Source organism: Brachionichthys hirsutus, chromosome 7, assembly GCF_040956055.1.
Source record: "Brachionichthys hirsutus isolate HB-005 chromosome 7, CSIRO-AGI_Bhir_v1, whole genome shotgun sequence".
Taxonomy (NCBI): Eukaryota; Metazoa; Chordata; class Actinopteri; order Lophiiformes; family Brachionichthyidae; genus Brachionichthys; species Brachionichthys hirsutus.
Window position 1 is genome coordinate 1225262 of NC_090903.1, and position 13350 is coordinate 1238611.

Here is a 13350-nt window from a genome sequence, read left to right on the forward strand (position 1 = left end):
ATCGACCGGCAGGTGAGGGTATGAACGGAGACCGACCGGCAGGTGAGGGGAGGAACGGAGACCGACCGACAGGTGAGGGTAGGAACGGAGATCGACCGGCAGGTGAGGGTAGGAACGGAGATCGACCCCCAGGTGAGGGTAGGAACGGAGATCGACCGACAGGTGAGGGTAGGAACGGAGACCGACCAGCAGGTGAGGGTAGGAACGGAGATCGACCCCCAGGTGAGGGTAGGAACGGAGATCGACCGGCAGGTGAGGGTATGAACGGAGACCGACCAGCAGGTGAGGGTAGGAACGAAGATCGACCGGTAAATCGAGAGCTTCGCCTTTCGGCTCAGCTCTCTCTTCACCATGACGGATCTGTGCAGAGTCCGCATCACTGCAGACGCTGCACCGATCCGTCTGTCGATCTCTCGCTCCATTCTTCCCTCACTCGTGAACAAGACCCCGAGGTACTTGAACTCCTCCACTTGGGGCAGGATCTCCTCCCCGACCTGGAGGGTGCACTCCACCCTTTTCCGACTGAGAACCATGGCCTCGGATTTGGAGGTGCTGATTCTCATCCCGGCCGCTTCACATGCGGCTGCGAACCGATCCAGTGAGAGCTGGAGGGCGTGGCCTGATGAAGCCAACAGGATCACATGAGGATCACATGAGGATCACATGATCTCATGAATGACGACGGTGAGGAAGGAATTACTCGCACAAGAAGAAGAAGATTCAGAAAATGAAGAAGAGTTATTGGGCGGAGTCGTTCAGGAGTGAATCAATTGTAAATCCATGCCTGCTATAACAGCAGCGGACCACTAGATGTCCCCAGCAGGACCTTTAGTCGAGGCTTTGGAGATTGGAATCTTTATTCGGAAGCTTCCCAAGGCTTCATCCTTGGGGAGATGGGGACTCGCGTGGGGACTCTGTCTGTCCCCTGCTGCAGAACTCTGTCTGTCCCCTGCTTCAGAACTCTGTCTGTCCCCTGCTTCAGAACTCTGTATGTCCCCTGCTTCAGAACTCTGTATGTCCCCTGCTTCAGAACTCTGTATGTCCCCTGCTTCAGAACTCTCTGTCTGTCCCGGCTGCAGAACTCTCTGTCTGTCCCCTGCTTCAGAATTCTGTCTGTCCCCTGCTGCAGAACTCTCTGTCTGTCCCCTGCTGCAGAACTCTCTGTCTGTCCCCTGCTGCAGAACTCTGTCTGTCCCCTGCTTCAGAACTCTGTCTGTCCCCTGCTGCAGAACTCTGTCTGTCCCCTGCTGCAGAACTCTCTGTCTGTCCCCTGCTGCAGAACTCTGTATGTCCCCTGCTGCAGAACTCTGTATGTCCCCTGCTGCAGAACTCTCTGTCTGTCCCCTGCTGCAGAACTCTGTCTGTCCCCTGCTTCAGAACTGTGTCTGTCCCCTGCTTCAGAACTCTGTCTGTCCCCTGCTTCAGAACTCTGTCTGTCCCCTGCTGCAGAACTCTCTGTCTGTCCCCTGCTGCAGAACTCTGTATGTCCCCTGCTGCAGAACTCTGTATGTCCCCTGCTGCAGAACTCTCTGTCTGTCCCCTGCTGCAGAACTCTGTCTGTCCCCTGCTTCAGAACTGTGTCTGTCCCCTGCTTCAGAACTCTGTCTGTCCCCTGCTTCAGAACTCTGTCTGTCCCCTGCTGCAGAACTCTGTCTGTCCCCTGCTTCAGAACTCTGTATGTCCCCTGCTGCAGAACTCTCTGTCTGTCCCCTGCTGCAGAACTCTCTGTCTGTCCCGGCTGCAGAACTCTCTGTCTGTCCCCTGCTTCAGAACTCTGTCTGTCCCCTGCTGCAGAACTCTCTGTCTGTCCCCTGCTGCAGAACTCTCTGTCTGTCCCCTGCTGCAGAACTGTGTCTGTCCCCTGCTTCAGAACTCTGTCTGTCCCCTGCTTCAGAACTCTGGTAACATCGGAGTTCTGGAGGGGAATGTCCCCACGCGAGTCCCCATCTCCCCAAGGATGAAGCCTTGGGAAGCTTCCGAATAAAGATTCCAATCCCCAAAGCCTCGACTAAAGGTCCTGCTGGGGACATCTAGTGGTCCGCTGCTGTTATAGCAGGCATGGATTCACAATTGATTCACTCCTGTCTGCTGCAGAACTGATCGTCTTCACGGAAACAGAATCGATGGCTGATCAGCGTCTCCGTGGAAACGTTCTAATCCCGTATTCAGAGTGGCCGGTTGACCGAGCGCGTCCTCCGCGGGGGGGGGGGGGGGGGGGGCTGTTTAGATGTCTGTCTTGTTGCTAGCTAAAAGTGGTAACCGTGGAGATAAAACCCGAAACAAAGTCTCCCGTCATCGAGTACTAGTACTACTGTAAAGTACTACCTTTACCTCAGACCACAGGATGGACACACGGTCTCCGGGCGTGGACTCCGACGGGACAGGTGAGACAGCCGACACTGGTGCAACCCTCAAAACACGCCGTGTGGCGTCCGGCGGCGGAATAAAGGTTCCGGGTCTTTTTCTGTTTTATTACTGCATGAATACTAGTGATGAATACTCTCTCTGGATTGTATTCATCACTAGTATTATTACAGCATGAATACTAGTGATGGATACTCTCTCTGGATTGTATTCATCACTAGTATTATTACAGCATGAATACTAGTGATGGATACTCTCTCTGGATTGTATTCATCACTAGTATTATTACAGCATGAATACTAGTGATGGATACGCTCTCTGGATTGTATTCATCACTAGTATTATTACAGCATGAATACTAGTGATGAATACTCTCTCTGGATTGTATTCATCACTAGTATTATTACAGCATGAATACTAGTGATGAATACTCTCTCTGGATTGTATTCATCACTAGTATTATTACAGCATGACTACTAGTGATGAATACTCTCTCTGGATTGTATTCACCACTAGTATTATTACAGCATGAATACTAGTGATGAATACTCTCTCTGGATTGTATTCACCACTAGTATTATTACAGCATGAATACTAGTGATGAATACTCTCTCTGGATTGTATTCATCACTAGTATTATTACAGCATGAATACTAGTGATGAATACTCTCTCTGGATTGTATTCATCACTAGTATTATTACAGCATGAATACTAGTGATGAATACTCTCTCTGGATTGTATTCATCACTAGTATTATTACAGCATGACTCAGCAGTCAGTGAGTTCAAGGCAAGGAGCTCACATAGAGGTCATAAAGGGACCGACAGTCTTCTGTCTCATCAATAGCAACTTATTTTGTGTTAAAGATATAAACTATTCATGTGTAGTAGTATAATAGTACACATCTATTAGCTTTCTCTATCAAGGCCTACCTGTTCTTCGGTCCAGAGCGTCCCGCTGGAACCGTGACTGTTATCAGCCTTGGACCTGCCGTGATTAACGGGGGCGTCTTATTCCGTCGAACCAACCCGTGTTTGTTTATTTAGACACGAGCTGGTGATTTCTGTCAGCCTATAATGCCAACGCAGGGCGTTCAGTTCAACTCAGTTTTATTTCTGTAGCACAGATCACAACAGGAAGTTGTCTCAAGGAAAGACAGAACCCAACTTGACTTGGTCAGGATAATATAAATGAGAAAAAAAAATTTTTTTTAATTAAATTAAATTAAACTAACAATAGTTATAATTCATAGCCCCAACGGGCGCCCTTTCCTCATGCTCTGCCTAGAAAATAAAAAACAAACAAATACAGAAAAAAATAAAAAACAACCCCCCCCCCCCCCCCCCCCCCCGTTGTTTGTCATTCTTGGTATGACCTGAAACACAATGCCTTGACCATCCAAGGAGAGGGGGGGGAGGGGGCGATCTATCAGTGCGCACCTCAGCTAGACCGTGACGGTTGCTGCTGCAGAGAGGAGCTTCTCCAAACTAAAGCTTATAAAAACTTACCTGAGATCCACGATGTCACAAGAGCGTCTCAATGGACTTGCTTTAATAAGCATAAATCATGAGCTTTCAAGACAGGTATCATTTGATGATACCATCGATGCCTTTGCCGCAAGGAAGTCCAGACGTGTAACATTTTAAATGTAAGCTATAATGCAAAATTATTTGCTCTGTATCTGTTTTGCATTGTTTGTGTGGAAGCTGTCAGGACTTTTAATTTCCTCTTAATCTGAACAGTAACCCTGTTTTATTTCTGTTTATTTATTTTATTTTATTATTTGTATTGTATAGCGTGTGCTAGTTGTTTTGAAGAATAATTAAACTTTTAAGGTCCGTCATATGGCTGTTATTAATGTTTTATATATATAATGTTTGCCGTGTATGGGGGGGGGGGGGGGGGGGGGTTGCAAAATCATAATCTCGCCTAGGGCACCAAAATGGCTAGGGCCGTGTCTGTCAGTGTGAAGGCTTGTGTGTCCCGGTGACTGGTCCAAGATGAACCCCGCCTCCCACCCATTCTCAGCTGTGATAGGCTCCAGGCCCACGGGACCAGGAAATGAGATGCAGGCGAAGTCATGAGAATCATTATACAGTCAAATAAATGCTCAAACACGCCCCGTTATTTAACTGTGTGTTTGAGCATGAGTAACTAAACCCTACTTCAACATAGGCCCCGTTAATGTACCGCAGGAATACCCCATCAGGCGGTCCTCAGTTGTGTGTAACAAAAACACCAAGTGATCAGAGAATGTAATATAAAAGGCTTTAGAGAATGAAGACAGGCCTGAACCATGTTGAAGATCAAAGAGAAACACAGATCACACCAATGGATCACACGAGGACAGGCGCAGCATCGTCCCCACCCAATCGGGTTGTCTCCTGTCTGTTCACCAGGACAAGATGCAAATAGAACTGAAACAACTTCAAAGCAAAGTGTGTTTGGGGTGGCTCCGCCTCTCGCCCACGACGAGCCGGGAAAGGCTCCAGCGTCTCCCGGGACCCACAAATGGACGGACGGACGGACGGACGGATGTTTCAATACAAACATGACTTTGCTTTTATTGATTTATTTTTATTTTTTTGCTTTTGCCAATTGTTATTTGTCATTGTGACTTAATAGAGATTCATGACAACTATGATCCACAGAGTAAATTCAATTAAATTGTATTTCTATAGCTCCAGGGGAGGGAGAGAGAGAGAGAGAGAGAGAGAGAGAGAGAGAAGGGGCGGAGTGACTGGCTTCAGAATGGGATCAGAACTGAGAACCAGCTGTCCAGCAGACACCGGGGGCAGAGCAGTGGCGACATGCCTGAGCGCTAACAGAGCCTTCAGGAGGGCAACGGAAGAACCCGCGAGGAAGGAGCAGCACCTCCTCATCATCGTATCTGAGGTGGGTGGGACCAGCAGCATGTTTCATTTCACACTGAGCGGTTCCAGGAGCCGGGCCTGGAGCCGGGCCTGGAGCCGGGCCTGGAGCCGGGCCTGGAGCCGGGACTGGAAGACATGCTTCAGCAACACGTTCTCCACGGCAGACGCCGTCAGTGTGCCGGTCCTCGCCGGCGGCATGCGCCCCTGAGCTCCTCGGATCCGCCCGGCTCTCCTCTACGGAGGAGTTTCTGCCCAGACTCTGGGAGGACGGCGTTTTATCTGTGGACATTCCCGTTTCCTGCTCCTCTCTGCCAAGGATAACTCTGGCGAGTGCCGGTGATGATTGCGGGTATCTCGAGGGGAATGAGCAAGAATAAATACTCCACCCTGCCAGGCCCAGAAAAACCGGGCCTTTGCCTGTAATTGAGTTTCCAGTGGATTCTTTGGGGCGGCCATTGCCCTCTGTGGCATTTGCTTTTTATAACCGTCCCACAGAGGGGGTCTCGCTGCTATTCGGGGGGGTGACAGAAGTCAGAGCCGTGCTTAGACGTTAGAAGTACAGTTTGGAATGTGGAATAACTTTCACTGGGAGTATCTTTGAAGAGGCGGCGGGAGGAGTGGAAGATGGCTCCGCCCACTGCAGATGTTATAGCAACCGTTACAGTTTAGCTTAGCACAGCTAAATGCCAGCACAGTCACCCCTCCAGGAGGAACGTGCACAGATGCACAGTTCTATTTTAAAGATGGGGAAAGTCACATGGAGGCGCCTTCTGAACAGCTGCTCTCATCATAGAGTGCTTTGAGGGGGGCGAGCACGTGTCCAGGCTCCGCCTCTCAGAATGTACCGGCCCATTTATATTACGCGTACGTTCAGAAATACCCAGGCCGATCGGGGGCAGTTTTAGTTTAGTTACTAGATACCATCTGCCCCCCACAGTCCAACTTTCATCACCTCAGTCCCTCATCCAAGCGTGAAACGATGACGCAACGATCCCCTTTAAAGGCGGGGGGCGCTCCGGAGCGCTGCTAGCCAGAGAGCTCTGACCCAGCGACGCCGTTTCCCTTGCTATGCTTGGACCGCTGCCCAGGCAACGACTTTAGGAAGGAAGGTGCCATCAAGGCTGACCGTGCTCGCCCCTCTCCCAAAGGGGGCTGCAGGTCTGGCCTGGAGACCAGAAGGTCATGAACTATTACCGGCCTGCAAAGTCACGAGGATCAACACGGAGGTCCTGAGCTCTGCTCAGTGACTCAGTCCATCTGGACTTACTTAAGCGGAATAAATCATACGCCCATGTCGGTCGGCTGGTCGGTTGGCTGGTCGGTTGGCTGGTTGGTTGGCTGGTCGGTTGGCTGGTCGATTGGCTGGCTGGTTGGTTGGTTGGTTGGCTGGTTGGTGGGCTGGTCGGTTGGCTGGTCGGTTGGCTGGTTGGTTGGCTGGTTGGTGGGCTGGTCGGTTGGCTGGTCGGTTGGCTGGTCGGTTGGCTGGTCGGTTGGCTGGTCTATTGGCTGGCTGGTTGGTTGGTTGGTTGGCTGGTTGGTGGGCTGGTTGGTTGGCTGGTCGGTTGGCTGGTCGGTTGGCTGGTCGATTGGCTGGTCGGTTGGCTGGTTGGTTGGCTGGTCGGTTGGCTGGTCGGTTGGCTGGTCGGTTGGCTGGTTGGTGGGCTGGTTGGTTGGCTGGTCGGTTGGCTGGTTGGTTGGCTGGTTGGTTGGCTGGTCGGTTGGCTGGTCGGTTGGCTGGTCGGTTGGCTGGTTGGTCAGAGTATTTGACGTCGCTGTACAGAATGTACTGCAGTGAACGTAGTGGTGGGGCGGAGCCTGGGGTAGGACAGTCGGCTCTATAGCGTCTCATTCCAGCTAGCGTAGATAGCGTAGAGTCCGTCCTAATTCTGCAGCTGTCGTTGGAGAAGACTGCCGGAGGGATACAGACAATAATGATTCATTCCTATCTATGTGTGTTTGATGGGTACTAAATGTGCTTGTAACTGCAACTTGCTATAGACGCTTAGCGTAGCAGCCTGTTAGTGCCATGCTAGCCATGCTAGCTTTCAACATGCTAGCCGTGTTCTGCATCTCTGTTTGCCATGGCTTAAATAGCCCTGCAGTTTCTATGAGGGTTACGGAGAAGATCTTTGTATTTCACGTCCTACACAGTTAACACCGAGGCCCAGGGGGCTGCGTGAGGTCATATGAGGTCATAGAGGTCATAGAGGTCAGATGAGGTTAGATGAGGTCATATGAGGTTAAATGAGGTCAGATGAGGCTGCATGAGGCTTTCTATTGAGTGACTGTTGGTTTCTGTCGGATGTCTCTCTGCTCCCGTTGGTTTCTGTCAGATGTCTCTCTGCTCCTGTTGGTTTCTGTTGGATGTCTCTCTGCTCCCGTTGGTTTCTGTCGGATGTCTCTCTGCTCCCGTTGGTTTCTGTCGGATGTCTCTCTGCTCCTGTTGGTTTCTGTTGGATGTCTCTCTGCTCCCGTTGGTTTCTGTTGGATGTCTCTCTGCTCCCGTTGGTTTCTGTTGGATGTTTCTTTGCTCCTGTTGGTTTCTGTCGGATGTCTCTCTGCTCCCGTTGGTTTTTGTCGGATGTCTCTGCTCCCATTGGTTTCTGTTGGATGTCTCTCTGCCCCCGTTGGTTTCTGTCGGTGGGCTGCAGATGGAATGTGTAGCAGACGCTCTGACAGTCGCTGCTGCTTCACTCGCAAGTAAATATGTCTATAAATGGGCAAGCGAGCCTCACTGCTGCACAGCACTCTCTCTCTCTCTCTAGCACTCTCTCCTTCCCTCTAGAGCGCTCTCTCACTCTCTCTCTCTCTCTCTCTCTTTCTAGCTCTCTCTCTCTCTCTCTCTCTCTCTAGCGCTCTCTCTTTCTCTCTCATGCTCTCTTTCTAGTACTCTCTCGCTAGCGCTCTCTTGCTCTCTTTCTCTCTCTCTCTTACTCTCTTTCTCCCTCTCTCTCTTGCTCTCTCTCGCTGTCTCTCTCTCTCTAGCTCGCTACCTCTCTCTCTCTTGCTCTCTCTCGCTGTCTTTCTATCTCTCTCTCTCTCTTACTCTCTCTCTCTCTACCTCTCTCGCTCTCTCTCTCTTCCTCTGAACTCCCAACCCAGCGGTCGTGTTCTGAGAATAAGGGTCTTTTGCTCTTCCAGATCCAGAGTCTGGACTTGTGCTGGTCGGCAGATATCTATTGAACTATTCTCCAGAAAATGTATCTGTGCTTGTTTCACTTTAGAAGAACATTCCTGAAGAACATTCCTGAAGAACATTCCTGACCTATTTGTCTCTGATTTCAGGAACGTGGACGTTTGATCATCCCTGCTCCTTATTGGAATCCTTTTTCGCGATCAATGCTGCAATTACTGAGAACATTTTTGCGTCCTGAAGGCCCATTTTTTGGAGGATGTAACAGAGTTCCTCGGCGTCTCTGTCCGGGGCACCTGAGATCTCTTCCACAGACACAGTGATGCCAGCGAAAGCTCCGATCTACCTGAAAGCCACCAGCAGCAAAAAGGGAAAGAAATGTCGCCTCAGAGATATTCTGTCCCCAGACATGATCAGTCCACCACTGGGGGACTTTCGCCACACTATCCACATTGGCAAAGGCGGGGAGGGCGATGCCTTCGGTGATATGTCTTTTCTTCAAGGGAGGTATGAACTCCTTCCTGGAAAGGGAGACGTCCTCCCTCATTACGACATCCAAAGTGACTTCCTGAGAGCCGACAGCGCTGGTGACGCTTCGCTTGTTGAGACCCCGTCTCCAGTGCTCAAAAATGCCATTTCCCTCCCAACTATTGGTGGCTGCCAGGCCCTGACGCTCCCCCTGATGCCCTCGTCGGTGTTCTCCATGCCGCCAGAACCCATGGCGGACATCACCAGGGCCACAGCTCACATGAAAGCTGCCGGCCCAGAGGAGGTAGACATCCTGCTGTTGCACTCCATGGATGTCTTCAGCGGTGAGCCTTCATCCTCAGCAGATCTTCAGTCAAGGCCAGACGTCCTCCTGGATTTGCTGGAGAGCACAGACATGTCCAATCCCAGAGCCATTTCAAAAGCCAACAAAATGTACAAATGTGAAGCCAGGTTGGACGAGCCATTGTCCTACTGCGTCAATGGTCACAACAAGGGTGCCATGGAAACCAACGGAAGCCTGACAAGCAACAGCAGCAGTGACAGCTGGAACAGCTGGAATGGTAAAGGTCCCTTACGCAACAATAGCTGCAGCAGCAGGCCTCTCAGAGGTCACGGACTCTTAAACGGAGAGCTGGCCGTAGGGTTCAAGCGGCAGCTCGCCATGTGCAGTGGAGAGTGGGTGGACCGGGACCGGGACCAGGGGGTGCAGGAGGGACGCAGCTGTCATTTTCAGGCTAGCTTTTCCAAAGAGAAGAGCAGATGCCAGGATTCCCTTGCCCAGATTACGGGGTCATTCCTCTCCCTTGAACTTGATCTGGGTCCATCCATCCTGGATGAGGTGCTCAACATCATGGATAAAACCGCAGTGAAGAGCTGGCCTTGAGCTGCGAGCAGGAGCCCCAGCAGGAGCCCCAGCAAGAGCCCCAGCAGGAGCCCAAGCAGGAGCCCCAGCAAGAGGCCCAGCAGGAGCCCCAGCAGGAGCCCAAGCAGGAGCCCCAGCAGGAGCCCCAGCAGGAGCCCCAGCAGGAGCCCCAGCGAGAGGCCCAGCAAGAGCCCCAGCAGGAGCCCAAGCAGGAGCCCCAGCAAGAGGCCCAGCAGGAGCCCCAGCAGGAGCCCCAGCAAGAGGCCCAGCAGGAGCCCCAGCAGGAGCCCAAGCAGGAGCCCCAGCAAGAGGCCCAGCAGGAACCCCAGCAGGAGCCCCAGCAAGAGCCCCAGCAGGAGCCCAAGCAGGAGCCCAAGCAGGAGCCCCAGCAGGAGCCCCAGCAGGAGCCCCAGCAGGAGCCCCAGCAGGAGCCCCAGCAGGAGCCCCAGCAGGAGTCCCAGATGCGTGTCTGAGATCCTGATGTTTCTGATGTTCCTGATGTTCCCGATGTTCCCGATGTTCCTGATGTTCCTGATGTTCCCGATGTTTCCGATGTTCCTGATGTTCCTGATGTCCCCGATGTTCCCGATGTTCCTGATGTTCCCGATGTTCCCGATGTTTCTGATGTTCCTGATGTTCCCGATGTTGCCGATGTTCCTGATGTTCCTGATGTTCCCACCACACACATGATGGATGGATTATTACAGTCTTTGTTTCTCTGGGAATTGTTGAACTTCTGAGACTTGAAGCGTTTTTAACGAGACATTCTCATTTTGTCATTTCAAACAACCGAACGCTACTTATTTGTGTTTTTACATCCTAAGAACAAATAAATGGATTTTGTCTTTCGGCTTCTTGTGGGTAATGTCTCTCTCTCTCCAGCACTCTCTCTAGTGCTCTCTCTCTCACCCTCGACCTCTGAACGCATCGCTCAGTCTTTATTTCAAGCGCTACTTGTTAAAAAGCACAATCTTTTAATAAGATAGTCCATGAATGCTTCATCGATGATGACAGTGATTGTTGTTTTTCACTGCAGCTTCAAGAGGAAGGTGACACTAATAATTATGTCATGCTACTTAGCAAAGCAAACGTTAATCATATCCGACAATCCGACGCAAGCCGCTGCAAATCGCACAGTCCTACGAGCACGAGGAAGCACCCGAGAGGGTTCATTCCAGAATGGAGAGGATGAGGGGAGGACTAATGCTGGAGGTCAGCGGTCCAATCCCACAGGAAGGCCAGCAGAACGGATTCCCTCTCTCCCGTCTGACATTCCTGGCATTCCGCGTTCCTGCCATGCTGTGGGAGCGTCAGCAGCCCTCCTCTGCCCAACCAGGCGCCGGCTCCATCTGCTTGCATGAGGAGAGGACGGGCCTGTGGAATGCAGACCCCCCCCCCCAACAGATTAAGTGAAGGGAGTCTAGGAGACAAAGTCACAGTAAGGGTAAGTCACCTCCAGAAGACTAAAGTCCTAACATCCAGAATCAATTCTGATCATTTTATTCATCTAATTTCACTTTTATTATCGAGCAGAATTCCTCAGAGGCCTAAGAAAGTCCGTAAAGCAGAAGATGTGAGAGGAGACTGGAACAGTTCCCTAGACGAAGGTGGAAGGAAGGTGCAGCGTTAGTGCTGGGAGTGTGGCGGTACCGATCTGAGACCGTTGCCGTGGAGATGGTTCCCGTCCCCGCGCCTGCAGAGTTCCGTCGTCGAACCCATGGCAGCCTTCTTCTTGACAGACCGCAAGCAAACCCCTTTGAACATGAAACATGTTGGGTAACACATTCAGGTGTTTGTCGGGAGCTGTTGGACACAGAATACAAGGAAATATAAAGATCCAGTACTCAACGGATGTTAAACTGCTCCCATGTTCCCCTCAGCACTGCAGGCGAAGTACAGAAAGACGTTTTGGTGTGAGAGCAACCAGTTCGCTCTGCACTGGTCCTTTAAAGAGGCCTGTCAGGTGTGGACAGGTGACGGGGGTCCCAGCATCTCGCCGTGACCCCCACAGACTCCCAGACAGAACAATGTCCCACTCCCAGTCATATTTATCAGCTTATTTGAACCTCTTTTGTGATCAATAAGTGTCACACTTCTAAAACCATTGAGCGGTTAAACTGGTGGAACTGGATTTGGAATCTCTCCTGCATGAGGTGGGGGAGGAGGTATTTGTTTGTTTAGTAGTTTACAAAATTACAAATAACAGCCAACTGGTTTCTCCAAAATATGTTGAAGCCAGTCGAGGAGGAAAATGTTCAATCTGGAGCGGGTCCAAGGCGCCTTTCTAACCCCACCTCTGGAGCGGGTCCAAGGCGCCTTTCTAACCCCACCTCTGGAGCGGGTCCAAGGCGCCTTTCTAACCCCACCTCCTCGCTCCACTGGCGACATCGTCAGCGCACACATGACGCCCAACACTCAAAAGTGGATGAGTCGTCGGTTTATTCATTCATCATTCATTTGTATTTGTATCGTGCATTTCATACACGGCTGGAGCTCGATGTGCTTTACAGAAAACTAGAGTTACAATTAAGAACAAATAAAGTTGGAAAAAAGAATCTAGAAAATTAGAGCAAAACCAGCAACAAAAGATACAAAATGAGTAGTGTAAAAATAGTAATTTATAATAAAAGGATGAATAAAATATTACGTTTAAGAATTCACCCACCAGCATGTAAAAAGGTACGTTTTTAACCTGCGTTCAAAGTCACCGGGAAGCCTCGCGGTGAATCACCATTTCGCCGTTTTACCTCTGGGCTCAACTATCTGACCTGAGTCGATCGATCTCAGAGCTCTGCTGGGTTTATGTTCAGTTAACATGTCATTACTGTTGGGCCTAAACCATTTAATGCCTGATAGACCAGAAACAAAACCTGACTGGGAGCCGGTGTAAAGACTTCAGAACTGGAACGATATGTTCAGATCCCTTTGTTCTGGTCAACACTCGAGCTGTTTAATGCTCTTATGGGAGAGTCCAGTCAGAAGACCATGACAGTCGTCGAGTCTACTTCTCTTGGTCTGTTTTAGACATGAATTGGATTGTAGTCCCCTGGGGACAGTGCCAGGTAGATCTGTGCGTCATTAGCATAGGTATGATAGTTAGCATTTGAGTCCTGGATAATTTGACCCAAAGGCAGCATAAGCTAAACAGAAGTGGTCCGAGAACTGACCCTTGGGGAATTCCATGTGCTATAGCTACTTGATTGGATTTTCAATGGTCACAAAATGGTCACTTCCAATGGTCACAAAATAACTCTAGTTGTATAAGCCTATTCCTGCTATTGGTATTGGTATGATCTAATCACGTATTCATTTATATTTACATTAATGAGATATTCATATGAATTATTTTTTGCACCTAACCCTGTCCCAGCTGGAGGCGGGCCTCGGCTTGTCCATGCACTAACTTCTCCTGTCTCAGCTCATTCCGGTCACCTGTGCTCCTCGTCTCTCATCAGCCCTGACACTACATATACTCGGCTCTAGGGCTGGAACGGTACACTAAAATTTCATTTAGGTTCGGTTCGTTATATTTTCGATACAAAAAAGGCAGAAAAAATAACTTAAAATGCTTTTATTTCAAAAAATGCAAACAATAGAATTTGTATAAATAAATAAAATCGACACATTT

At 50.3% G+C, this 13350-nt stretch overlaps 2 protein-coding genes across 3 annotated transcripts; both read left to right on the forward strand.

Moving 5' to 3' along the window:
- The first annotated feature begins 5184 nt into the window (after nucleotides 1–5184).
- Nucleotides 5185–9756, forward strand: cdc42ep3 (CDC42 effector protein (Rho GTPase binding) 3). Of its 2 annotated transcripts, none has more exons than XM_068741310.1 (2): nucleotides 5185–5260; nucleotides 8524–9756. In XM_068741310.1, exon 2 carries the CDS (start codon nucleotides 8694–8696, stop codon nucleotides 9741–9743), a length of 1050 nt encoding a protein of 349 aa, XP_068597411.1. In that variant the 5' UTR covers nucleotides 5185–5260; nucleotides 8524–8693; the 3' UTR covers nucleotides 9744–9756. The 2 variants fall into 2 exon arrangements, with proteins under 2 accessions (XP_068597411.1, XP_068597412.1); XM_068741311.1 differs by lacking the exon at nucleotides 5185–5260 and adding an exon at nucleotides 7394–7938.
- On the forward strand, nucleotides 9753–10572 carry LOC137895981 (uncharacterized; the record flags this gene model as incomplete). The annotated part of the gene is made up of 1 exon (XM_068741510.1): nucleotides 9753–10572. A coding segment is annotated over one exon (660 nt), but the record flags the coding sequence as incomplete, so codon positions are not given.
- Nucleotides 10573–13350: the final 2778 nt, after the last annotated feature.

Excerpts from the sequence above, each read along its gene's own strand:
- cdc42ep3 (XM_068741310.1), top strand. The coding sequence starts at position 8,694 with ATGCCAGCGAAAGCTCCGATCTACCTGAAAGCCACCAGCAGCAAAAAG.